The 27,488-nt window shown below is 38.0% G+C and overlaps 1 protein-coding gene across 6 annotated transcripts in view; it reads right to left on the bottom strand.

The window, feature by feature from the left end:
- Positions 1-27,488, bottom strand: part of ARB2A (ARB2 cotranscriptional regulator A) — a 351,893-nt gene that overhangs the window by 304,667 nt on the left and 19,738 nt on the right. For all 6 annotated transcript variants that reach the window (XR_010923834.1, XM_067568691.1, XM_067568688.1 and 3 more), the window contains exons 2-4: positions 17,824-17,947; positions 17,192-17,293; positions 13,142-13,242 (exon numbers count right to left, since the gene is read on the bottom strand). Coding sequence is in view for 5 of the 6 variants with exons in the window: in XM_067568691.1 (XP_067424792.1) it covers positions 13,142-13,242; positions 17,192-17,293; positions 17,824-17,929 (309 nt within the window). In the remaining variant the exon portion in view is untranslated. The remainder of the gene's footprint in view (positions 1-13,141; positions 13,243-17,191; positions 17,294-17,823; positions 17,948-27,488) is intronic.

Below are 27,488 nucleotides of genomic sequence, written 5' to 3'. Positions count from 1 at the left end.
ATTTAGCAGTTTTACATTTTAAGTATATAAAGTAGACCTCATAAGTCTACTTAAGCTATCTGGTTTGTCTTCCATCATTTTGTGGGACTGCTCCCTGCATCATTTCCTTCAGGATATAACCAAATCTGTTCTTCTGTATCTGAACCTTCCAAGTCTATTTCACTGTCCTTTAGTTCTTACAGGTAAGAACATTTTCCAAGTGTCTAGCCTAAACTTTTCCTTCTGAGCTTCAAGCTTCCTTGTCCTACAATCTTAAGTCTCTCTGAATAATTCCCTCCCACCCTTGAAAGGATCTAGCCTCTATGGCTATGCCTACACTGGCATCTGTTCAGAGGTACTGGATTGTGTGTATGCTCGCCCATTAATACCACCCTATACCGAAAACCAACTGACCGCAATACATAACTTCATGCCTCCAGCTTCCACCCTGGATACATTACACGATCCATTGTATACAGCCAAGCCCTAAGATACAACCGGATTTGCTCCGATCCCTCAGACAGAGACAAACACCTACAGGATCTCCATAAAACATTCTTAAAACTACAATACCCACCTGGAGAGGTGAAGAAACAAATTGACAGAGTCAGACAGGTACCCAGAAATCACCTACTACAGGACAGACCCAACAAAGAAAACAGAACACCACTGGCCATCACCTACAGCCCCCCAGCTAAAATCTCTCCAACACATCATTAAGGATCTACAACCTATCCTAGCAGATGATCCCTCACTCGTTCAAGCTGTGGGAGGCAGACCTATCCTTGCTAACAGACAGCCCCCCAACCTGAAGCAAATACACCTGCAACCGTACACCATACAAGAAGAACACTAACCCAGGAACCTATCCCTGCAACAAACCCCGTTGCCAGCTCTGCCCACACATCGACTCTAGTGACACTGGTCCTAACCACATCAGCCACACCATAAGGAGCTCATTCACCTGCACGTCTACTAATGTAATATATGCCATCAAGTCCAGCAATGCCCCTCTGCCATGTACATTGGCCAAACCGGACTGTCACTACGCAAAAGAATAAATGGACACAAATCAGACATAAAAATAACAACACTGTAAACCAGTCGGAGAGCACTTCAATCTCCCAGGACACTCTGTAACTAACTTGAAAGTTGCCATACTTCTACAAAAAAACTTCAAAAACAGACTTCAAAGAGAAACTGCAGAGCTGGAACTCATCTGCAAACTTGACACAATCAAACTGGGTCTAAATAGGGACTTGGAATGGCTCTCTCATTACAAGAAGTAATTGTCACTGTTCACACATTCTCACCTTCTAATCAATGGTTGTGAATAGGTCTCAACTACTCTAACTGAATGGACTTTGCTTATACCTACCTTCCCCATTGTTGCTCCTTACCCTTGGATGTATATATATAACCTCCTATCTGATTTCTATTCCTTACATCTGACAAAATGGGTTACAGCCCACGAAAGCTTATGCCTGCAGAAATTAAATTTGTTAGTCTTTAAAGTGCTACAGGACTTTCGTTGTTAGTGCATGTAGTGTAACTCTGAACATTTTTTTTTAAAAGGAGCTGAGAATTAAAACAGAACAGATCAGATTCCCCCCAAGAACATTAAAACTTTACTGTCCATCACCTGATCTCCTTGGCCTTGATTTCCCCATGCCCTGGACAAGGGGTGGAACTGCGGCAGAAAATGTTTCAGGGGGACAAATGGGAGCATCTCCTGCACAGCGCTCAGGGGCCAGAAACATGCTGGCCTTCAGGCTCAATGTCAAATTCATCATTCCCCTCCTGCAGTCACCGGGCTCCCTCAGGAGCGTTTTCAGGCATTGGTGCAGAGTGCTGTGCCTGGAGTCCTGCAGCCTTCCTCCGTCACAAGAGGACCTCTGACTCAGCAGCACAGTGGGCTGCAGATGCAAGAGGAGTAGTTGCAGACAGAGGTGCCAGATCTTGAATATTGGCTGTGACTATTGCAGCCAGCGAGATCCAAATCCGTTCCACCACCACTTGTATCAGAGACTGCAACAGAGCTTGCTCCCGGTCCCTTAGAGCAAGCTTCCATTCCCTGAACTGTGTGTCCTGCTCCAGGAACCAGATAATAAATCCCTCTTGCTTTTGGAAAGATGGCCTCCTGATCCATTGTTTGTTCCTCCTTTGCCTTCACAAAGTACAGCTGCTCTTGGATCCTTCTGTTGATTCCAATGAGCAAGACCTCAAGCATACTTTTCCCATCTGCCCGTACTGCTCCTGGATGGAATGGGTGCATTCTCTTCAGCTGAAGGTCCTACCAATTCAATCACAGGAGCACTACTATATTTTATCTTTCCTTGGAAAGTGGGTAAGAAATCCCACCACATAGCATAACTTCGCTGTTGAAGGCCACAATATAGATACTTTTCAGCATTTCAGGCATGCAGTTGTTTCATTTTCCTTGTTTCTTCAGACAACTTTTGCAGCCCCTGAGAAAGGAGCACCTGCTGAAAATGGTAGGTAGCATGAACTAATGGCTTTTAAAAATTGACTACCAAAGTGTGTGATTGTGTTATGGGCTGGGGGCATGCATTAAGGATTCTCAATTTCTTCGTTTCAAGCTAGTCATAAGCTGAAGAACATTTCAGTTTTGCAAATACAAGAGCGGAAAAGGAGAAAGGAACAGAAAAAGAGTCAGAACTGTACTGAACTTTCAGATCAAGACCACAAGCTACACGCTGCCCATCTTTCCCCCCCACTGCAAAGAGACACTGTATTGTGTTTGTGCAGCCACTGGAGCGGATCTCTACCCACTCATCTAACTCCCGCCTTCTGTGGCATGGCTCCAAGCAGGGATGCTGGACATCAGGGCATAAGAATATGAAAACGTGTACTGTGACAGAGGACTGTTGTAATGTTCCTTGGAGAAGCAAAGGTTCCCCTTCTCCTTCCTGTATATAATTGGAGCGGATACTAAACCAACACCTCCCGCATTGTCCCCACAGCTCCCATTTAAAAGGTGGGGGGAAGGACACTACTCTAATGAAAGTTTGTGATTGTCAGAGGAGCAGAAAACAGCTGTAACTTGGGAGAACTGTTAATCTTGTACCCAAGGCCTTTCCACCTCCTCCCTCACCGAGAGCCAGTTGGCCAACAAAGGCACAGACTCCAGGGCAATATGATAGTTTGCTGAAAATCTGTTTTACAGTTTCTGCCAAAAGCTTTATAGAAGTTCATGGTAATTCAATAAAATGTTTAATTTATAGTTTTGCCTTGGTCGGGGGCTTCCAGTCCTGCATGCAACCCTGGAGACAGAAGGAGGGGAGGCTGGCAAGGAAGGTGTGATTTTAACTTACCAGCCTCAGGTTCCTGTTCCCACTGAGTCTCAGGCTTATCAGAGACTTATCCTCCGGCTTATCAGAGGGGCTTGCAGAGCCAACTCCTCAAGACAGAGTGCAAGATAATGTGCATCTCTTCCTACAGGTCTTCTGGGGCCTCCTCCTCCACAGTCCCCACTGCCTCTACAACCTGGGCTTCACTGGCATCCCATAGAGCACTGAGGCCAGCACAGTTGAGGAGACCAAGTGCTCAGCACTGGGAACCCTGGAGAGCACCTGTACAGCTCCTTGAAAATGGGACATGATGCAGGATCCCTCTTGGGGCAACTGCTAGAGCCTTTTGCCCTTCAGGAGCCTCAGGTGCTCTATCTGCTCCCGGCACTGGAACAGAGTACAGTGAAAGGCTGCCTGCACCAGCCTCTCAAAAACTTCCCAGTATGGATGTAAGTTCCTGGTGCTGCAGGATAAGTAATGGAGGACAGTGAACTCCAACCACACATTTATCAGGACCCAGATGCACTTGGCTGACTGGGTGATTGTTCTCCACATGAAGAGTGCAGGAGAAAATGATTCTGGAGTGGTCAGCGGAGTTCGTTACTACAGGTGAGAAGGGAGAACAGAAATCTTTATAGATCTGATTAGGGTCAGGCAAGGAAGGGTTCGGTGCATTGTGGGAAGAGGGCTGGAGGACTCCTGAATTCAGAACACAGAACATGCACATTAGCCCCGTCCACACTACAAACTGGCATAGATGCGGGGCCATACACTTGAGGGGTGTGGGTACTAGTGTTCTTTTCCTGGACACGCCTTGAAACCTGTGTTTCTGGGGTTTAGATTTGGATGGTAAGGGGGTTCTGGCAAAACCACATGCGTGGAACCATGTCCAGAAACCACAGTAGGTGTAAGCTTACGAATATGTTGCCAAAGTCGCTCTTTACTAATCTATACAAAGGTGCAAGTCTTAGACTCCAATCTTAATCTTAATTTTACTGAACTTTGTATTTTCCTTGTTTTTCATCCTCTAAATTGTTGCAACCAGAACTACACACAGCATTCCAAATGTTGTCACATCAAGGTTACGTAATACACCACCATTAGAAATTATTAATCTCATATACATATTCAGGTCAGCATCAACAAGCCCAGTGTTTTCTTTGCTGACCTGTGACTTAATATTTAATTTGCTACCATCACACCTACATTTTTTGTTTTTGTAGATTTGCTTCTACCATAGAGAAAAATATAAAATTAAGAGACAGTAAGAATGCTTTACATATATTAATACTAAAACTTATCTCTGTTTAGGAAGGCCACTGTAGTAATCTTTTAAAGTCACTCTGTAATTTAGGTCAGCTCTCCTATGTAGTTGCTATCACTCTGATTTTGGTGGTGTTCACAAATTCTCTTATGCTAAAATATTAAATACTATATTATAGGAACAAGTACTAATGTAAGTGGTACCCACTGAGAGGTTTTCTACTAACATTATGTTCTGTTTCAGACACAACATCCAATCTTAGGTTTTTCTATAATGATCATCATCATAGTACGAAACCACTGTTCTATCTGGTATTCTTACATTTACTCAGTTTCTGGGCAATCACCTGCACTCCATACCAATACTGACAGTAAAACAGTAGCATTCAATGTGTTGAGAATTAATCTAAACAAAACCGCCCTCTTTCCAATAACCCAAAACAAAACTCTTTGCAAAATTCCCTCCGTCCACCTCTCCAATCAAAACAGAGGCAAGATGAGGTACAGTTGCTGGGAGTGACATCCTCAATCTCTCCATCCCAAAAATGACAACAATGGCAGGAGCTGTCTGGATGGAACTGGTCCCAGTGGAGGAAGGGGGAGCAAATGGGGTTAACATGAAAGGACATTACTGGCAAGTACTCCACGTGGAAGGAGACCCAGCTGAAGCATCCATGAACTCAGCACTCTCATGCCTCTTACATTCAAATTTTGCCCTCTTTGCTTTAGCCACCAGTATTATAGTTTATTGGGTCAATGCCTGGGTATTGTATTATTGGGTCAATGCCTGAGTCACTAAGGACATGTCTAGACTAGGAAAATAGACCAAGTTTATAAATGTGTTTATCTAACACATTTTAAGAAACATTTTTTAAACACTGGTGTAGAAAACGTTTAACTTCTTTAAAAACCTTCTAGGTCTTTGTGACCAACCTTAGTTTCCCTTAGTGTTGACCATGACTAGCTAACAAGTTTGTAAAGGTAGCAAACTTTGTCTCAGAAAATTTGTAATAAAGGCGTAAAGTGACAAGCCATATGTGCTACTTGAAACTATAGAAGAAGTTGAAGGAACTCCAACTTGAAATTCAGTCAATTTTCAAAAATAGAAATGTGAAAGTAATATTAGGAATTATACCCACCGAGTTCCTATGCCAATTTTGCTGTTTTTACTATGACATTTACTTATTTTTTAAAATGTTTTCCTTCTTTTGTTGATGTAAGACAGACCTACACCACTCAATCAATCAAACCTTACACCACTAACATAAAAAGTACCCTACCTACCAAACTTCCAGGTTTCAGTGAGGAAAGCAAAAGTTCCCACACCTCCCCGTGGCTGATTCAGTGAGGAGGGAAAAACTCCTTCCATGTCCCCAAAAGATTTATTACCCATCTTATTACCAACAGCGTATCCAGACACCCAGTTCTAACACTAAAGGGAGGGGGAACACTGGTGGGAGCAACAGTAACAGACCATCAAATAGTAGCTTACATGGATGTGCAGGAGCAATTGGCTTCTGCAGCACTTTAAGAACCAGCCAATGAGCTACCTCACTAAAGGAGAGACACTCCCCTGCGCTCACCCCACACACACAGCTCACAAGGACAGGGGTCACACAGCAAGGTGGGGGGGGGGGTTACATCTTGCTGCACAATGGTCCTAGGGATGCCTTTCCTCTATTCATCCCAGTAAAAGTGCACCACTGCAGCAATGGCAGGAACAGTATGCCAAAGAGCTGAAATTAGTAGTCTGAAATGCTTGAATTTCCTGAGGAGGAAGAGGATAAAACATGGGGAAAGTACTAAAAATGAAGCTTCTATCCTATTTCAGCAGCCAGAGAACTCTTGTTTTCTCAGGGCACGTATACACTTTGCATCATATAAATATATGTATCATGTATAAACGTTGCATCAGTGCAGCTGCACCACTGTAACAGTTTAATGAAGATGCTCTAAGCCGACAGGAGAGAGTTCTCCCATTGGCATAGTTAATCCGCCTATCTGAGAGGTGATAGCTTTGTTGGCAGAAGAAGCTCTCCTACTGACATAGCACTATATACGCAGCAGGGGTTTAATTGGTATAACTACATCACTCCAGGGTGTGGATTTTTCATACCCCTGAATGATGTAATCATACCAATATAGGTCTGTAGTGTAGATCAAACCTCAGCTTTTCTCCCTTAGAGAATCACTGGAAGTTTTAAATCAGATCAGAGATAAAAATATAATCAAGACCTCCGTACACTGTGGCAAGCTGAATCTAAATACTGTTTAAAAGGCCCTCATTAGTAAAGCAGGCTGGACATTCTATGGCAGTATCAGTTAATTAAATTAAATATAAAAATAAAGTTATCAGACATTTCCATTGAATTTATCAAAATAAACAAACATTATTTTACCACACATCTGAAGTTCATACTGACTATGCATAACTGCACTGCAGAAGTTGTCAGAGGAACGCTGGAGGTTTTGTCAAATAGGTTAAAACAAGCTAAAGCTTTTGACTTCCAGAAAAGGCATGAGAGGTAAGTTTGGAGTTTTGGCGAGCAGGAAGCAGTTGACGCTTTTGGCACCAGAGAAGAGATGCTTTTCTTCTTTCCCTCCCACTTGTGGACAGGCAGAAAGATAACTTAAAAAATTCTGTGTGTGGAGGTTGGAGGGCTTGAACTTCTAGTTTTCAATCTAACCAACTTATGACAATGTCCACCTGGCTCCACTTCAATAATATTCAAAACCATGTCCAACAAGAGTGATAACATTAGATGGGTATTTCTGCTATAATGATCAGCCAATGAAGTAGCCAATGTTGACATTTAATTGCCATTGAGTCTCTGTGTTATGAATTTAATTCATATTTAATATGAATGGACCAGTTTCCTTTTCTGAAAGCTGCTTCAGGCTGATTGCAGATTCAGGAATATAACACTACATTGGTTTACATTTGGAAGATTATCTTCACAACAAAAAGGAACAGAATTGCCTTTTTCTAAAAGAAAAGTTAAAATTCTGATGCATAATCCTAAATCAAGAAACACATTCTACTGTAAATTCCTCAGCTGTGAACATATTGTGAAATGCTCAGGAGTATGATCCGTTCTACAAAGCAAGTTCCAGGTTCTTGATAATAAAGTATAAACTCTGCTACTTAACTCTCCAACACTGACATTAAACTGGAAAGTTTAAAGACTCAAATACTACACATGGTGGTGGGGGGTTGAGAAAAGATGTGAGAGACACAGTAAATCAGACTGGTAAAAACAGAAAGACAATCCTCTACTGGGAGGATCAGCATATGGAACAACATGCCAGAACCAAGAAAGAGCTAATATCATCAAGATCTTCATAGGAAAGATTCTGCACAACTGGTAGATCTTGTATGAAACAAAATCCGTCTTTTGTCAAGTCTGGAATATCTCTGCATATCTCAAAATGTTCTCAGAAAACTGAAAAAAGAGAAGTAAATCTCCTGCTAAAGGTACTGTCATTTTTAATCTTATTGATTCTAGGGAGAGGAAGAAAATCCAGTAAAAATTAAAAATTTAAACATTTCACTAATTTTTTTTTAGTTCTGCAACTCAGCTAAGGAGGAGAACAATAAATATAAATGGATTTTAAAATATTTTATTGCAAAGGGGGGTCTCCACATCTATCCTGGTTTCTAGAAAGCTCCAGATAAAGTAATATGAAATTTTTCTGCAGTGGGAGATGATCTCCACACAGAAACTTCTAAAGATTATTGATGGAAAAAGGAAACTAAACACACACAATGGAACAACTGAAATGGAATCATCAAAATGGAACCATCTAGTGAAGATGAAATCAGTGTGCTTTCACACCCACACTATCTTGATCTCTGTTCTGATTAGGAACTGCTCTTTTATAATTTTTCTACTTTCCACCTATCCAATAGAAAATCAACTTGTTTGTTCACCTCTTCTCCCACAAATAATGGACAGACTTTATATCCTCACTTCTTTTTTCCTCTCTGTAAACTCTCTGATGATCTGGTAGTAGATGTTTTATTCATTGTTAAACAATGTGAACAGTGACAAATACAAATATATTTTGTTGTGCAATTAATATTTGCTTTTTTATTAGAAGCAATAGAAAGCAGAGATATAACTATATTTAAATAGAAGTTTTTATTTCAAAAGAAAAAAACTAAAATGGAAAGAAGTAAAGGTTAAAAGACATTACATGGTACTCATATCTACCATGACCATCCTATTAAATATCTGAAGATTTCACACTTGATTATTATCCTCAAGTCTTCCAACTTTATGAAAATGGTATGTGCAAAAGTCTGATAAGTGCTGCCATACTCAATCTCTTCCATCTAAGACATCAGTTGCTGAGGGTGGATCCCATTCTGATTAAGATAAAGTTTCTAAAGGTTTTATTTTAAGAAACTCATGACTAACCCATTGAAACATCCACTCTATTTTTTTTCTTTCTTTTATTAACAATAAGTAACATTCTTCAAATCACAGCAACTTGCCAGTAGTTACATAAACAACCATCTGCCTTATTGTATCTTTTCTGTTTTTCACTGTTTATCAATTTAAAAATGTAAAAACACATTTATCAACAATGTAACATACTCCCATCTGGGTTTTATGAGACGCTCATCACTTCTTTCAAGAAACGTGCTAACAATAATTATGAAACTATCTGTGAACCCTGCATACTGTCATGTCACTGTGATGAACCTACTGCCAATTGCTGCCTACAAACTAGAAGGGTTCACTGATGCACATCTGACATAATCTCTTCAGTAAAAGTCTTTCCAAACATCAGATTTTCAAAAGTGGATATGCAAATGAATACTGCATGCAGCCAAGACATGCATTCATATTTAAATTTAACTTTCCTTAGGTACTATTTAGTAGTCTTCATTTTTTGAATAACCGTTGGGACAAAAAATGACTAATTGTCTCTCCACCTTCTTTACTCACCAAAAAGTTCACAGTAAACAGACAATAAAAAGTTAAACACGTGCCGATTCTACAAAGTAAATTTAAAAAAAGATATTATTTAGAGGGGTTTTTTTCCTCTGCATTTCTCATCCCTTGTCTATTATTAAAGCCATTTGTTTGAAAACAAGCTTTTTGATTTCAGAAGCAGACAAGAGGGAGAAAAAGAAAACCAATGTCAAAGAAAATTATTATTAGGCTGGCACAGGGAGCAGAGCCTATAGTTAAGATTGCCCTCCACTTTCCATTTTAACACCCCACTTTCAGTTACTTAGAATGTTGCCAAATTCTAGCCATTTGGGATGAAATTGGCCATGTCATGTGTCCGCATTAGGATGAATTTACATTTCAACTAAAACAGTTCAGTCATATCTGAGAATGAGGTTAGGGAAAAAATGTGTTTAAATGTGTTTAAAAAAATTTGGACAACTGTCTCATTAAGAAGTTCCAGCACCACTATGTCTTGGGGCTGGGACTTGAAATTTGGCATGGGATTGCTGTTATGTCAAGGATGTGCTTTTGCTGTCCCTGTGAAAATTCACCCAAATTTGGCTGAGTCCTGAGCCTCTGAAAAAGAATGCTGTTCACGTATGCCAAGTAGAGACCTGTTAGAAGTCAGCAGCTTAATTCTCTGCACTGAGCAAGCTCCATTCCCAGCTGACCTGTACATCCTCCATCCACTGAGCATGCTCATTCTGGGGCTACAGAGGCTCCACAGGATTTTCCCTACAATACTTTATTTGCTGAAAATCCATTTTTCAGTCCAATAAAAACAAACATGATTTTGACACAAACTCATTCTACATTCTTTGTAGATCCGTGGCATATTCTTGATATATTAACTAATTTCGGAAAAATATTCCACCACTCTTGATTTACTTTATGCTATCTCAGTAAAGTTTTAAAAACAAACTAACAGCACACAGGTGACAAAGTCATGCAAATATCATTTTGCCATGCTAGACAGTACATATTTAGTTTATTATAATAAGGGCTAGTCAGTGATAAAGAATATATAACTATAGTTGAAAAAGGATTTCCACTGCCCACGGACAGATTTTATTTGGAACCTGATCCAGTAGCTAATTCACATCTGTAAGGGCTGCTGGACTGGCCACAAATGCCTTCAGGTGCACATGCAGACTATCATCAAAATTTGGTTAATTTAAGCTTCTGTCCTTCCAAATGCAGACTATTTAATGCTCCCTTCCTCATTAACTTACATGTCCTCATCTATTTATCGATGCTTTCATTTGTACTACACAAACAGCTCCATTTTCTTAGTATTCAAATGAATCATGCTCTTTGCAACTACAGAGAAAATTAGTAGCAGGTAACATCTTATTTTTAATGCTACTGAGACAAAGGTGTTCTTTAACTTACAGGAAATCTAGAAGGAAAAAATCCTATTTTAATTCTCCAAAAATCTTATGATTAATGATACTCATAATTCCAAATACCTTCTTTTGCAAAAAAATTAATCCTGTACCTGCATGCTAAGGTTTCTATCTACTCTGTGATTAGCTGAACCTAATTTCTGCATATGACCCCTAACCTCTGTGGTGAGACCAAAATTTCTGTGATAGTGTAACAATAGTTTTAATATATTTTATTATTTAGGTAATCCCATAGGAAATTTCTGATTTATGTTTTCTGTAATTTACATTTTTGAATGATTTTCCCTTTCTCTGCCATATAGATTAAATGTATTTTCTTTCATGATGGTGCACTATTTATATTTCATAAAACAAATACCACGTACATTTGAAGTGTGTGTGTGCACACATGTCTCCTTTTTAACTCCTGCAACCTTTTCCCCTCCCTCTCCACTCCTCATTTTCTGTAAGAATGGCATCGTTCCCTTCTGCACCTAGTCTAGACCTCTCCCAACTGCTCCCAAATTCTTGGTCTACAGTCAACAGTCCCCACTTTGCCAGTATTTAAGTCCTCAACTCACACTCCATTCATTCTCCTGGGTTCAGTCAGAGGAAATGGAGTATTGTCTGTGCTATCCAATCAATCAGGTAGAGGAGCAGACAACCACTTTTGCAATTAGTGCTCTCTACCTTCTGCTTGAACCTACTTTGTCAATATCTATAAAATTTCTCAGAATATACAAAAATCCTGTTATAACTAGAAAATACCCTATAATTATATGTCTGTTCAGTCTTAATAAATATACCCTGGAAACCCTCACAAGCAGCAGAGAATTAAACAAAAACAAAAAAACCCTTTTTGATTTATTGAAGTACATTTCTCATTATGCAGTCACAAAAACCAGTTCAAGATTTATACTACTTATTTTGTCACAATCGGTTGTGGGATGTTGTGCTTAATATATTAACTTGGTTACACTTGAACAGCAAAGAAATTTAAAAAAGACAAAGTGTTTTCTTAGCATGTTCACAATCAAATACATCCCTTGTAATTTGAGTTAACTTTACAGAAAGAGGAAATGGAGAGCAAAGCATTTAAAGTACATTTGCCAGTACTCAGGCAAAAGGTCCAGTGAAAATGGCCAACGCAAGAGGATCAGATGCAAAGGTCAATCACAGTTTTTTTGTTGACAGTGCCATAGCGCTTCCTAATAGTGAAAAGCAAGAGATAAAATCTCTGAGAAAACAGCACCAATTTGTGCGTCAAAGAATTTCTCTTCAGAGAAGGCTTCCAAAAGCCACTGACTATATCAGGACCAACATACTGCTATCGGGCAGGGTCAGAGCAGAGCAGTACAGACCTGGACATCCATGTTTTTACAGCCCCCGAGGCCAGAAGTATCCTTTCATGTCAACTCAATGCTATGGCTTCCCAAGCATAAGTAGGACACACTGAAACTGGAAGGCAACTTTCTCACACAACAATCCTTTTCAACTGAAAGAGGTACTATATACACCAGAGCAAGTTCATTGCATCTCTACAGAACGTTTCGGTGAGCAAAGGGAAAGAAAACAACAATGAAGCATCCTATTCCAAACTAATTAATCCTGACAGAACGTAAACAATTTGGAAAAACCATTTACCAAAAGAAAAATGGTAAAATCCAAACACCTATTTTAGCAAGCCCTGATTGCTCTCTCCATCTGCTGGAGACAATAAGAAAAATGAGCAGAATCAGCCAGAATGTTCCTTCCATATGGAAAGTGAGATCACAAACTTTTAGTATCTATGAATTGGCTAGTGGAGAGGAAAGTTAGAGAGAGTATAGCTTTTTAAAAAAATACATTTTAAACTATTAAAATTATCCTTTTCTGTTTGTTTGCAGGTGGTGTTGTAGCTCTGTTAGTCCCAGGTATTAGAGAGACAAGTTGGATGACATAATATCTTTTATTGGACCGACTTCAATTGGTGAGAAACTTTCACCCATCTTGTCTCTTTTCTGTTTGTATGGTCCAAACTATATTCTACTTTAAACACAAGAGTTAAAAGACGTAGTCCAGAACTTAAATTGTAACATCGTAAATTACACAGTTAATAATTTAAATTGTTGTTAGCGCATTAAAACATAGAACATATTTTTAAGTAAAGATTAAAATAACTTCATTTCTACCTATATTTTAACACACAGAGGAAAACTATAACACATAGTTTACATACACACACACACAGAGCATATACCTCTCCAAGAGCTTCGTAGCGCTTTTGATTCCATCTATGTAAATCTTCACGGTAGTTAAAAACAAAGGGCTCCCCAGTTTTTATATGCCTTAATTGCCCCTCTATAAAAGAAACAATAATATTAGATTTAAATATACATGTTAAGAGTTTTAAAAAGCAGAGGTAACAATTCATTGTTGAAAGTAAAATACAATGTTTATCTAAAAGCAGAACCACTGTCATTCATACCACATTATTCTTTCTCCCTTCTCTCTACATTCAGTTACCATGTAGGGCACTTCAACTAAATGGACCATGGCAAGACCATCATCACATTCACTTCCAATTCATATTCACCGCTGAATCATATGGAACACAAAAGATGACATACTGAGCTTTAGACCCAAATTTCAGCCTGGAAACTTGTGCAAGTAATATTTGTGTCCCTAAAACTATGCACTAAAATGAAGAATTAGTAGCTGAATAGCTAACAATCTGATTTGAACCAATCAACCAGATAATTAGATGTAAGCTACTAATAATTTTTACTCAATTAAATTGCACATGCAAAAACTGAGTGGCACATTGCAAAACAAAAAGAAAAGCTGAGTTTTTGAAAATTAAACTCTTAAATCTCTAACACGTAGTTTCAGTTACAAGTCAAATGCCTCAGCTCCACAATGCAATCAAGCGGGGGACCTTAATTCAGGACACACCTTGGAACTCTTGCACCTTGAGCTAATAGCAGAAAAATGATACAGCATGTCCAAGAAAAGATGAAAACCACAGCAATTTTTTTTGGTAGCGCAACATTACAGTCTCTTAGTTTCATAAATGAAGAACAAAAGCACATTAAGCTACAGATGAAGAAAGGGATTAGACAGAGATGACTGTGGAATAAAATGGCAGCCCACAAAGACTTAGACTGGAGTAGGGAGAAGTATATCAGATATTTTACCAGTTATATTTCAACTTATTAACCAAAATATAAACATAAAATGTAATGGCCACAAAAGGTGATACAAAGTTGTGTTTAACCAGAGAAGTAATGAATAATATCTAACCATATTATCCTATAATGCTGAAATAGCTGAATGACAGAAGCATGGTTTGTTAGCAGAATTTTTTGTCCTCTGCAAGATAATGACAAATATATTAACTTAGTTGATATCTCCTTGTGTACTCTAAATTCTGATAAAGAATTCTGTGCATGAAAATGTTATTTAAAAGGAATAAGATTAGTTTTGAAAACTTGAAGCTGCAAACAAAACATTTGAGAGCTTTCTGCTATCTTCAGTATTCCTGCCTATAAACCTGCTCATTTAATAAAAGAAGAGGTTTGACTTTCTCAGCCCTGCCATTACCTCAATTTCAGTGTATTTTTCCAATTACTAATCTCCAGGGAAATGTTCCTTCCCAAGTCCCTATCAGATATCTCAGATCCCAATATCCCTCTCTTTACAAAATCTTCACCATACTGTTTCTTTTAAGACCTCTACATTTTTTAAAATTTTTATGCTCAGTTGTTCCTTCTCAGCTAGTTACTATTAAGTACAGCTCATTTTAAAGCAGGTTGCTGATGAAGTTCCTCTTTCCCTAAGGAAATCATAGCAAATATCTAGTAAGAACTGTAGTTTATTTTCAAGTATGCCTAAAATGCTTGGAAACCCCATCTTCTCAAATTCTACAAAGCAGAAAAAAAAATCTGACTTACTTCACCTTCATAAATAGAAACACACAGATTACAACTTAAAAATGCATTATAGTACATACAAGTTAGAAATATCAGAGTAAAACGTGTCCCTCTATGGCAATACCCTAACCGGGAGCATATGCTCCAGTGTTTGTTACTCCCTAAGGAAGTCACTCAGGCTATTAGGTTAGTGACGTAACTTTTAATAACATAATTCCAAAACATCATCCCCCCATTCAGATTTAGCCATTCTCCTTTTAGCAACCACATGTACACTATTAACTCTGAAGTCAGTAGAGCAGACAATAGTAGAGGCTGTACATATCTTTAAAAAAAAAAAAAAGCTGAGAAGTGACAGAGTTAACCCCTCCCATCAAAGAAAGAGCATCACTTTCATGACACTTTTAGTCTCTAAGTACCTTCTTTTGAAAGCCATCAGGGTATTAAAAAAAAGCTAAGTGTTGCATAAATGACTATCATTTAAAGGAAAGCTCTTTTTTTCCCTTAAAAGTGGAAGGTGACAGCATTAAAAACTAAAGTTCTCTATTCACAGAACAGGCACTACATGGCAATATGAGTGTAAACTTCCCAGTCTGTCCTCCTACAGATTTCAAACAATTTTGTGGGGACCCCTTCTGGGAATCTGATATTTTTTCAGTTTCCGTGCCTGTTCAATCCTTCATTTCTCATTTGAGATTGATAACATGGGTACCAACTATGATGATGGATTTTATAATGTAGATATTAGACAATTATAAAAACCACCAACTTATTTAACATGCATCACCAAATAGATGGTGGTAACTTGTGGTCACTAATAACTTAGCCTGGATTCAAACTTGTGACCTACAGTAAAAGACAGTGTCCCATTGCTAATTCATAGATCTATCCTATTATCCCAGAGAATGCTCTTCCTCAGAACTATTCTCCCATCAGCAAGTATGGAATTTTTAAGTTTATCTCATAAATATGAGTAACCTGCATAAATTTCTATCTAAATGATTAATAATACTAGTTTTTTTTCTAATGAGTAAATTGAGTCTGTAAGTAAAATGTCACTAGTGGTAGGGCCACCAATTTAATTTTCAATGTTAAAAATAAATAGTTTTAGAAATTATTTTTAGAATTTTTTGGATCAAATCTTTCATAATGAAAGACAGGAAGTTGAAACAATCTACATAGGTACGTAATGTACAAATCTACATGTTGGATCAACATGTTGGATGATGGACTGCTTGTCAATTCTGCAAACTTTGTAATTACTTCACTAGATTTCCAAGAGCGTTATTAAGTTTCTGGCAGGCCAGATGCCAGCTCTTGTCCAGGCTGTAGGAATTAGCTAAGAGCTGACAAACTTGTAGCTCAGACCAAGTCACCTTTATGTTAGTTTTGCTCAAAATAGATATTAGTCTTATAAGAATGTATTTAATGTTGAGACTCAATTAAATGCTTGTATGTTGCTGCATGCATTAATCTCACTTATAATATTTATATCCCATGTTATAAGGTAAATATTTAAGTGTTTGCCCTGAACTGTAAAAGTGTGTGCTCTGAAATGATAAACCCTCACGGTCAGGAGAGAAACATTACCAAGTGTGAAATAATAGTTTGCCACAGAAGTTATTTCCTGCACAACAGAAAAAGGCCCATAGACACCAGATGAACCACTATGGAATATCAGAGGATAAACAACTTAGATTGCTTTACTCCTTCCACCCAGGAAGAAGAGACGTGCACATGAACACTTTGAATTGATAGATCACTACAACTTTGTCACTCTTAGTAACTCACTTGTGTGTATATGTTCGCTTGCTTTAACCTGTAAATAACTCTCTCATTTCTTTTTCCTATTCAATAAACATTAAGATAGTTTATTACAGAATTGGCTACAGGTGTTGTCTGTGGTGTAATATTTTTGGTACCAATTGATCTGGGGTAAGTGACTGATCTCTTTGGATGCGAAACAATCTGAATATGGTGTGTTTTTTGTTGTAAATGACTATTTATCACTAAGTTCAGTTTGTCTGGTTGGTAAAATAGATGGGACAGTCTAAGGGGATTGTCTGTGATTCCATGGTAAGACTGTTATTGTGATTCAGGAGTTCACGTTTGTTACTGGCTTGGTAAAATCTATTTATAGAACACACCATCAGTTTGAGGTGTTTGCCCTGGTTTTGACAGTCCACCCTGAGGTAGGCACCTATTGGTCATGAGCTACTCCAGGCAGAGTGACAGTTATATTCCAGTATAAAACTTTATTTCTTAACAGAAAACTATGAAATTCTAGCAAGGCTTTACAAGGTATAATCAACATTCTGATAATCTATTCATATTATACAATTTCTAAGTAGAATCTTCACAAAGCACATTCTACTTACTTTCATTAAAAGCATACTCAAATCCTTCAAGAGTATCAGGAAACTCAAGTGGTGGCTCATCTTTTTTCATCAGTTCATCCAAGTCTATTCTAGACAATAAATCTAAAAAAGATGACATCATAGTACGCCTGGTTTATTTTAACAGGTATATCTGACAAAAATAATGTTTTATTTAAAGTTTTCTTAGGGTGGATGTAATATGCCAGTCCTCTCTTTCTGAGAAATCCCATTTCGTAAGGTTGGATAATTTTTTATCCATTCCAAAGGGCATGTTGTGGGGTTTCACAAGGTTCAATGCCTGTCTACCTACACTATGGTATCTGAGTAATTGTAAGATCACTAAAGGAGACTGGGAGATGTTTTTGGAAATAGTATGCCAGTAACTATTCCCACATTAAACAGCAGTTATAATTTATTGTTTAGTTTTCTAGCATCTTCCTCTGAAGCAACCCATACTGACCACTGTAAGAGACTGGATACTGCAGTAGATGGACCACCAGTCTAATCCATTCTGGTAATTCCCAGGATCCTAAACCACAGCTACAACAAAGGAATTCTATTTCCCTTTCATTAATTTTAATAAATGTCTCTGAAATAATTATATATATATAAGAGACAAAATAAGTTCATACCTTTTAGTGCAGTGGTTTTTTCTTTTTCATCTGGGCCTCCTTGTTGGAGCTGTGCCATGTTTATCCAAATTGTCAACAAAATTAAAGTGATGAAGGAAATGGACATCAATCTTCACAGGATGAGCTAAAAATCAATCATCAAAGTTAGGAACTAGCCAGTTCATTGATTTCTGCTTAACTAGATATCACATGTGATTCTGAAGACCATTTTTTTTTCTCATATATTTGAACAACAGTTTTCTGCTGGAAAGAAAATTACAAATGCATTTGATACACTATTCTCAAAGTTAAATTAGGGTTGATTCTTATCCCCACCTTGAGAAACCACTAATGTATTTATTAACCCACTAACAGCAATGTAATACTTAAAAATACAACTACCTTATAAAAAAAATTAAGAAAAATAGTGGGGTCCTATTATAAACCCCCTGCAATGATTGGTGAAGGATTCCATTTCACAGTGGTAATGGTAAAGATTAGCTTATTAGAATCTAATTGATGTTCCATTCTAGCCTTTCCAATAGAAGGTTAGAACTGCAAACCTGTTGCTCTTCCAAATTGAATATGGTTTGTACTTATTGAATATCAAAGTAATAAACGGAAGATATAAACCAAAAGCATAAACAACCAACAGCAATCCATAATCCAGTTGGATTATTCCCACATTAAACAGCAGTTATAATTTATTGTCCTTACTATACCACATAAGATTATGTTTCGCTAAAATTGCATAGACTAGAGTTTCATTACCGCAACGCAGTTCAAAGACTAAGGGCTTGTCTACACTGGAACACTGAAAAAAATTAAGACAAATTATCTAAAGGTGTGAATTTAAAGTGGATTAGTTAAACTGCATTAAGCCTCCATATAGATGCTTTTATTCAGAGTTAAAGTGGCCTTAATTCTGTGAATTCCAAAGTGAATTAAACTAAACCAAATTAAGGTCACTTTAATTCAGAATAGAAGTTTTAACATAGGGGTTTATGTGATTTAACCAACTCACTTTAAATTCACACCCTTAGTTAATTCGAATTAATTTTTCTGAGTATCCCCATGCAGATGAGCCCTTAGAAAGCCGCTAACTACATCACTCATCACAATGTAGTTGTAACACATAGTGCCAAGAGTAACAGCAGTGTGTCTACTGCTCTCTTACTCATTCTGTTACATTTTTACCTCCAAGTCGTTTTCCTTGTTGTGGCACAGCTGGTGTACCTAACTCAAGAACATTATAAATTCCCAATTTAGTTTTCCTAATAAAAATTCAGAGAGATAAGTCTGCATGACCACAGGTAAATGCTATTGAAAAATGCAGCCAACATGAAGTTCGATATATTTGATATATGTTAATATGTGCATTTGACATAGTTTATTTGCCATTAGTTACCCGATGGGGGTTAGGTTACAGAGAATAAAGTGGCAGAAGGTTTTTACTGATGTGAATTGGGACACAGAATTGACAGATTGTATAGCTCTTGATAACCACTACTGTTTAAATATGGGTTTGCAAGAAACAGTTAGAGTTTAAAGTAGATTCAAAACATCTCTTTTTGCAATTTTGTTCTGTGAACTACACAAAGCAATTATCATATCTTCTTGCCTTCTACAATCCCAACAGAGAATCCACTATGTATTAATAAAACTATAAATAACATGTCATGTGTAATCTTTATCGAGTCAGCATTTCAAAACAAAGAACACAGGAATATTTCTTGCGTGCTCTGTTTTCTCAGTATCTAGAATTTATAAAAGAACACGTGTCCAGCCATATAGTACTCCTAGATTTATTTAGTATGAGAGATTATTAGCAGCAAAAGATATTTATATTTTTTCCATTTTCAGCAGAGGACCTCAAACACTGAACTCTGCAACCTTTTTCCATCCACATGAATTTGACGCTAGGGAGAATACCAACAGAGCAACTCAGTTTTTTGTTTTTTTTTTAAATAAAGGACTGTGGAAGCATTGAAGCCCTCTCTCCCCCTCCAGCTTTCTGGATTCTTGGTTACAAATTTCGATCATCAGTCAATCTGATTTATCCTTCTCCAAAATATATCTTTTCATGGCTGTGTCTGCATGAACCATTTTTTTAGCAATTTGGAACAGGTTCTATTATAAGTTTGATAATCTTCCCTCCAGAGAGACTAATAGGATCAAGCTTTATATACTCCTGCCTCCCTCACACTTACATCTGTGAGCAGGAACCCCAAGATAATTTCCTTTCAGTTTTGGTAACTCATTGTACTACTAGCTAGTTAACAGAGATATTTAATAGGTAAGCCAATGTTGGAAGGTTAAGGGGAGTAATTTTATTTAAATAGCATAATAAAAGCTGCCATATGTTCTGTTTTCACAGATTTAGAATACTATGGATAACATGCATTCATGGTCTCAGAGAAAAAGTAGTAACATGTTATGTTATATCTTCTGGTTTAATGAAAAAAATCACATGCAACAATTTCAAAGGTTGTTTTTTGTCAACTAAGGAGTATATAAATTCTAAAAACTGATATTAGGTCCACTAATCCATTAAGCAAGTATGGGGGAAAACATCATTTTTCTTTGTTCCAATACACAAGACTGCTCAAACTCGACTACACTGCAATAGCAGCACACTTCCAGTTCCTCTCACCTTTCCTTTTATCCAGGATCCCAGTTCAGATTCTGCACTTCTCCAATTCCGACACATTTCAACATGATTAATCTAAACAAGACTAACAAAATGTGCAGGTTGTAGCAAACTTACATTTTTACTGGATAAAAAAAATGCTGCACTCATAACAGAAGCTTAAACAATCAGTAAAAATAATAAAACACAGAGAAATTTTAAAATTTCCTGGAACATATCTTACCAAACCAAAATATTTAGAGGATGAACTGACTAAAACAACAACTTGGTGCAATTGGTTTGCAACACTTGCGAATAGACTACTAAGTAAGAGTTCACTGAATATAAATTCCTGTCATACATCAATATGTGCATTTGTAGCAAAGCAATGGTGACACCACACTGTATGTAAATACCATTAAGGCATTTGGGGAAAAAATCATTTTAATGAACATCTAAGAAGTGTTACAAACCAGAATACCTGATCAATGTGACAACACATTTCAAAGAAACTACTTTAGACACTGCAACTTGTAACGTCTGCTACTTTGTTCTCCTAGGCCTCATCTACAAAACAATTTGTAATCATATTTTCACACATATTAGTTAACAAAATTACAGGTTGTAGACAAGTCCTCAAAGGCTTGTTACTAGTCAGAAAAAAAACCTCTTCTTTGAAAATGGAATGAATCTGTTAAATTACAAAGCAAGTCAGATTAATCAATGTAAAGCCAACAATTGGGTAATGCCATATGCAAAATTTAGGCAAAATATAGGACTCTGGTTACTTTGCCCCCTACAGATTTACTAGCTGGTGAGCCTGCCACTGAGGAAATAATAGAAAACCCACATGATCACCTGCCAACTTAGAAGCACAAGAGAACTGAATTTTGCTTTTAAAAAAGACAATTTATCAATTATTTTAGACAAAAGTAAAAAAACTTAACAGCAGCCACTGGAGGGAGGACTTGGTATTAGAATGAGGATAAAACAAGCTCACAGTATTTTATGTTTTGTCTGAACATAGCATTTGGTTAAATCCTTCATTGATATTTGTTTAAATGACAAATGTAAGAAATTAGAAGAGAAGGTTAGATTTGCTTTCTTTGAAAAACAGATGTTGATTCAACTGGAGTTTGTTGGTGCATAAATGAATAGTGGGAAAATTATAAAGCTGTCTGAATGGTTACTTATAGGCAAATGCAGGAATTGCAGTTTATTACAGGTTTGAGTTTCAAGTCCCACAGATATCTCGTAAGGTTGGAGCATTCTTTAACTATTTGGTTCCTTGAAGTATCAATAAATTTCACTATAGATAGATAGATATCTATATATCTATATATATATATATATATATATATATAGATATATATATTTTTGCATTAAATATTCAGTTAGAGTTGTTTCAAATCTGTTCTTACACAGATACAATCACTTAGATCATCCTTTCTACAAATGCTTTATATGGCCATTTTTGTCATAAAATGTAACAAGCACACCTCTGAATAAATAATAGTAACTATTCCACCCACAGAAATATTTAAAAATAAGTTAGCTACTTCAGAGACAGACTCATATTTATTTATACCTACATTGCTTTTCCATGCAGAATCAAAACATATTTTCCCCCAAAGGATCCAATGTGTATTCTACACCTCTTCTTCCCCAATGCCTAGCAATATAGTATAATTCAGCATGACATATGTTCTGGTTTCATTGCTGCTAATAAATGTTTTAGCAGTTTATCCAATATATAGGACTAAGAGGATGATGTTTTTACCAGATTTCCATTGATACAACAGCAGAACTGGTGGGTGCACAAAGAAATAGCTATTTGGACAAAAAAATATAAGCTTTTGTACATACAAGGGGATATGCTTACATATTTAATGTTCACATTTGTGAAGCAGTGCTGGAAATTTGGGTCACAGGCTTGCAGATGTACAGTAGTGCTAGATTTCAAATCAAACACGACAGGAACAGAGGAGAGGCAGACGTCAGGTGGGAATGGATGGGCAGAAGCCAAGGGCAAAACAGTCAGAGAGGGGACAGGAGCAGCAAGGATAGGGAATATGAGCACAAGGAGGCCTGGTGAGAAGAAGAAAAAGGGTCTAAAACACTAGAATACACTCCACTCCAGTACTTGGAAATGATTCCATTATTTCTGAGTCTCAACATACTTTTCTGCCTAGCAAATAGCAGTGAAACTCACTGGCGAAGTTTGTGTCTTGGAGGTTCACATGTGAAAAAACAGCCTTTCCCCCTCCCCTCTTTGGACTCCTTCCTCTGGAGTATCAGAGATGGCCATAGTTAGAGATAGGACACTGGGCAGGATGGGCCAGGGCTCTGAGGTGGCATCAAGCATTCTCTCTGTCAGATGCTTGGCTACCTGGTTCTTGCTCACATGCTTAGGGCTTAACTAATCACCATATGTGGGAGCAAGAAGGAATTGTCCCCCAGGCCAGATTGGCAGTGACTTTGGGGGGGAAAGGGGAAGGGTTGCCTTCCACTGAAGCATGGAGTGTGGGTCACTTGCCAGGATTATCTAGATATATCTACCACTGAGAGGGCCTTGGACATTGGTACACCTCGGTCCCTCCTGTTCTTTCACTGTGGCACATAATAGTCTAATTTTCTGTGGGCTGTAATACTTCAGTGTAATTACAGTTGCTGGATTTAATATGTGGGTGCCAAGTGGTGTTGGTGGCCTATGACATACAGGAAATCAGATTAGAAGATCCAGTGGTCCCTTCTGGCCTTAAAGCCTACGTATGACTCAGTTGCTCTATTAGCTCAAGTGATAGAGGACTGTGCTGTAAACCTAAATATCCCAAATGTGCCAATGACCAGGGGTGGAGGAAGGGAATCGGTATGATTCTGTGTGTTGAAATTTTAGGTATTTCAGTTTACGTTTTTTAAGACTTGGGAAATCCTTAAAAAAAAAAAAAAAAAACTACATTAAAAGATTACAGTCTTTCATACATGTGTATTAAAAACAGGTCTTCAATTATATGATCCCATAGGACTACTTTCACAGGATCCCTGAATTATTCAGTGGATAGCATGAATTGTGCTCTGGAAGTGAATGAATGTTGTGTGGCGAACAAAGCTGTTGTCTGTAAAACCCTGGCTTAGTTTGTTGGAGAAATTGGAAGGTGTGTAGTGAATGATGCAGGCAACCGTAGGAAGAAAAAGGATGATCTCCTGATTAAGGCAGTTGAATGCCACCATGGATAATTGGATTCTATCCCTGCCTCTGCCACAAAATTTCTTTATGATGTTAGCCAAGTCACATTTTTACAGTTGGCATCTGTTCCTATTTTTGTGTGTTCCTCATTTTCTAGGTGTCCAACTTGAGACACCTGATGTGTTACTTGCAGAACTGTTAAGTGCTCCCAACTCTAAGGTCAATGAGAGCTCTACTCTGAATATATGAAGTGCTATAAAACATTAAGTTTTCTGAAAAATCACGGACTAAGCTTCTCAAATTGTGCACCCATAATTAGTGCACACTTTTGAAAAGTTTGCCTCAATTTCTCTGTGCTTCAGTTCCCTAACTGTAAAAGGGAAATAATAATAATACCATTTTACTTTTGTGAAAAAAAGAAATGTTTATGAAGAACTAAGACACTACAATGAAAGCATTCTAGAAAAGCCCATGAGATAATTAATAATTCTTTATCCAATACAGAGTTTGAATGGTGTGTGATAAATAAAGCATGGAGGCATTGAATGATGTGAATAAAAAGAAATATTAAAAAGTTTCTAATTCAGTGAGCACAATCCAGTCTATGCATTGAATAAGTCAGGGATCCCGTGGGAAAAAACCCATGATGTGATTATGTAATTAGAGACCATCATAATTCATATGTACAAGGGTGCCAAATTAAGGTTACAACTGCAACCTTCTGGCATTTCTTAACTTTTGCATTACTTTCCAGTCGTAATGTTCTTTAATACATTTTTATGAATGTAATTATACATGGGACTGGTAGCACTGCCTATTGAGGCTACCCAATACTTCCTACTCTAAAGCCATATTTTCAGTTGCTTATAATTTTGTCAAATTTAACTTTTGGGGCTGAAATTTTCCATGCTACATTTCTGCCCCAGTCTGAATTTTGGGGGGAAATTTCAGATGAAACAATTCAGCTGTGTCCCAGAATGAGAATAGGGAAAAATATGTTGTTTTACCCACACTGAAAAATTCTGGTGACCTTTTCTTTAAAAAGTTCTTTGGAGCAGGGATTTGAAATTTGGCAAGAGGATGTGTGTCAGGGATGTGCTTTTTGTTATCCTTGTGAAAATCCACCCATATTTGGCCATGTTATAAGCCTCTGAAAAACTGAAGTTCACACTTGCTCAGTAAAGATTTTAACTGCTAAAATCTGCAAAGATTTTGTCCTCACTGAGCACGCTTGAGTCTCTCACAGCTCCTGTTGCTGACCACACTGTGCATGTGCTATCCCACTGAACAACTGAGCGTGCTCCAGCCCAGGGCTACTACAGAGACAAAGAGGGACTTCCTGTATAACAACTATTCTTATCTGGACCCTGGAATTAAGAGCAGGGAGCCTGTCTCTCCTGTACTCTCAATAACCCCCATGATGGCATGTAGGCAGTGTGGAGGAGAAAGCCATCTGACTTGAATACAGAGGGGACAAAAGCCAGACCTTAGGGGTTGCAAAGAAGTAGACTGGGACAAGGAGTCTGATGACACTGGGACTGAAGTGGAGAAGGAAGAAAGAAACTGGAACTGCCTGGGCAAGGAGACTGGAATTGGGAGCCAGGGAGAGAAGGGGAGGCTAGTATCAAGAGCCAGGGCAGGGAAGGGAGGATTGGAACTTGGAAGGTTGGGAAAGAAAAGTGGAAACTGGAGAGTATAGGACTGGGAGCCAGGGAGGAAAATGAGAGGAGGGAAGAGAGAAATTGAGCCAGTTAGCTGCTAGAAGGAAATGCTTAAATAGGCCAAGGAGATTAAGTTTGGGGGAGGTGAAGACTGCTACTTGTTGAAAAAGGAGACTTGGAATTTGTCTAAGGGGAAGAGGTCAGGTGACAAGGAGCTGACTGAGAGGAGAGTTGTGACTGGCTGGGCAGTCATTGAGGAAAAGGAGTTGAGGTGGGAGGGAGGAACTTTGCACTGGCTGGGAAGAGAGACTGGTACTGGATATAGGGTGTGGGGAGAGACTAGAAGTGGGGTGGAAAGACTGGGCCTTGGACAATCAGCCTGGAGGGGGAAACTAGGACTTGCTGGGCAAAGGGACTGGGCTGAGAAGCCTGAGAAGTGGTGACAAGGTATGGACAGGCAAGGAGAATGGGAATGAGACAAGAAGACAGGAGTGGGGAAGAGACAGGACTGAGACATGGATAGTTAAAGAAGAGAGGGTAGAAGGAACCAACCTTGGGGGAGAACAGACAGAAGAATCTGTACGCACTAAAGAAAATTCTCCTCTAAGCCTGGAATGGAATGCAAGATTTTTAAGTCTTACCATTCCTCTGATGTCAGTAAATAACTGTGAAACCCACCTGCAAAAGGCGTGCCTCATCTTCCTCCAGTCCTGGCTCATATAAAGGATGACTGCCTGTTAGCTCTATCAGTTACTTTGTTAGCTAAAGTAGCAAAGGTCTGTGTGGTGTATCTAGAGGTTACAACACTTTCATGTTGGTGTCAATATAATGCCACATTATGTAATTTGTTTTTTCAGTTTGCTTTCTTTAAAAAAAGCTAGGAAATTACACACACAAAAACGTTAACAGACTATTATTAAGTTGCAAAGTCAGGCTGCCAAAAGTTAGAAAATGACAGGATTAAGGCTGAATTTGCCCTCATTCTTGTGCATATGTATTATGATACAGTTCTTAATTACATGACTACATGCCATTTCCCCCCTCCACACACACACATTTCTATTTTTTCCTCCCTCATTCAGTGCACAGGAGAGAACTGTTCTGGAGATAAATCAAAACTGGGTAGTAAAGGAAGCTGTTGTCTGTAGGATCCCTGCCTCATTTGATAAAGAAGTTGGAAGGTGTGTAGTGAATGAGGCAGAGGATTGCAGGAAGAGAAAGAAAGCTCTGATAACTAAGGCTGACTTGGAGAACTGAATTCTATCCCTGCCTCTGCTGAGGAATTTCTATGTGATGCTAACCAAGTATTTAAACCCAAACTTTTCACAGGTGGTCACTACTTGCGTGTTCCTCTTTTTACTGAGTGCCCAATTTGAGATATGGGCTCCATTTGCAAAAGTGCTAATAACTCACAGCTGCAGCTGAAATCAATGGGCTTGTGCTTTGAACAGCATTATTTATCACTTCATAAGTATCTGAAAAATCAAGTCCTAGTCATCACAAAATGGACACCCAAAATTAGTGGAAACTTTTCACCTTAATCTCTCTGTGCTTTAACTCTCTATGAGTAAAATAATACCACCCCTTCACAGGGTTTTGTGAAGATAAATTAATTAACATTTGTGAAGCACTCAGACACTATGGTGATGAGCACCATAGAAAAGCCCATAAGAAAATTAATAATTCTGTCTTCAGAGCAGGGTCTGAATATTGTGCCTGGGCCACACACTGAAAAAAATCACAACAAAACAAATTACAGAATATAGTTGTTGTATGGCGTGTTTTTGTTTTTTATTAATACTTTATATAGTATAGAATATTTTATAGTTGTTTCCTTGTTTTTTGTAAAATCCTCAATGAACAAGAATAAGTAATCTATCCTTTAGCCTCATATTTTCAATATGCAACCTTGTTATTCCAACAGAAGTTCCCCTCCCACCCAATCTCTTTTAAAAATGCTTCAGTCAGGTGGAGACCTGAGCAGCATACTGTGGCCTGAGGGAGCAAAGATTGAGAAACCTGGATTAGAGTCTGCTAATGTATATAGTTTAAGTAATACACTTCACACCAAAACAGATCTGACACTATAAAGTACTGTAAGAGTTTAGAATGAGCCAAACATAGACACTTTTGGAGTGCACTGCAAGATTCATTTGTCAAACCCTTCCTACCATAATGGAAGACTAAGATGAACTGAATACTACTTTGT

The sequence above is a fragment of the Emydura macquarii genome, unplaced genomic scaffold, assembly GCF_026122565.2.
Source record: "Emydura macquarii macquarii isolate MOO-44397 ecotype Brisbane River unplaced genomic scaffold, CSIRO-AGI_Emac_v2 contig_2897, whole genome shotgun sequence".
Lineage (NCBI taxonomy): Eukaryota > Metazoa > Chordata > Testudines > Chelidae > Emydura > Emydura macquarii.
This window is presented reverse-complemented; position numbering and strand designations above follow the sequence as displayed.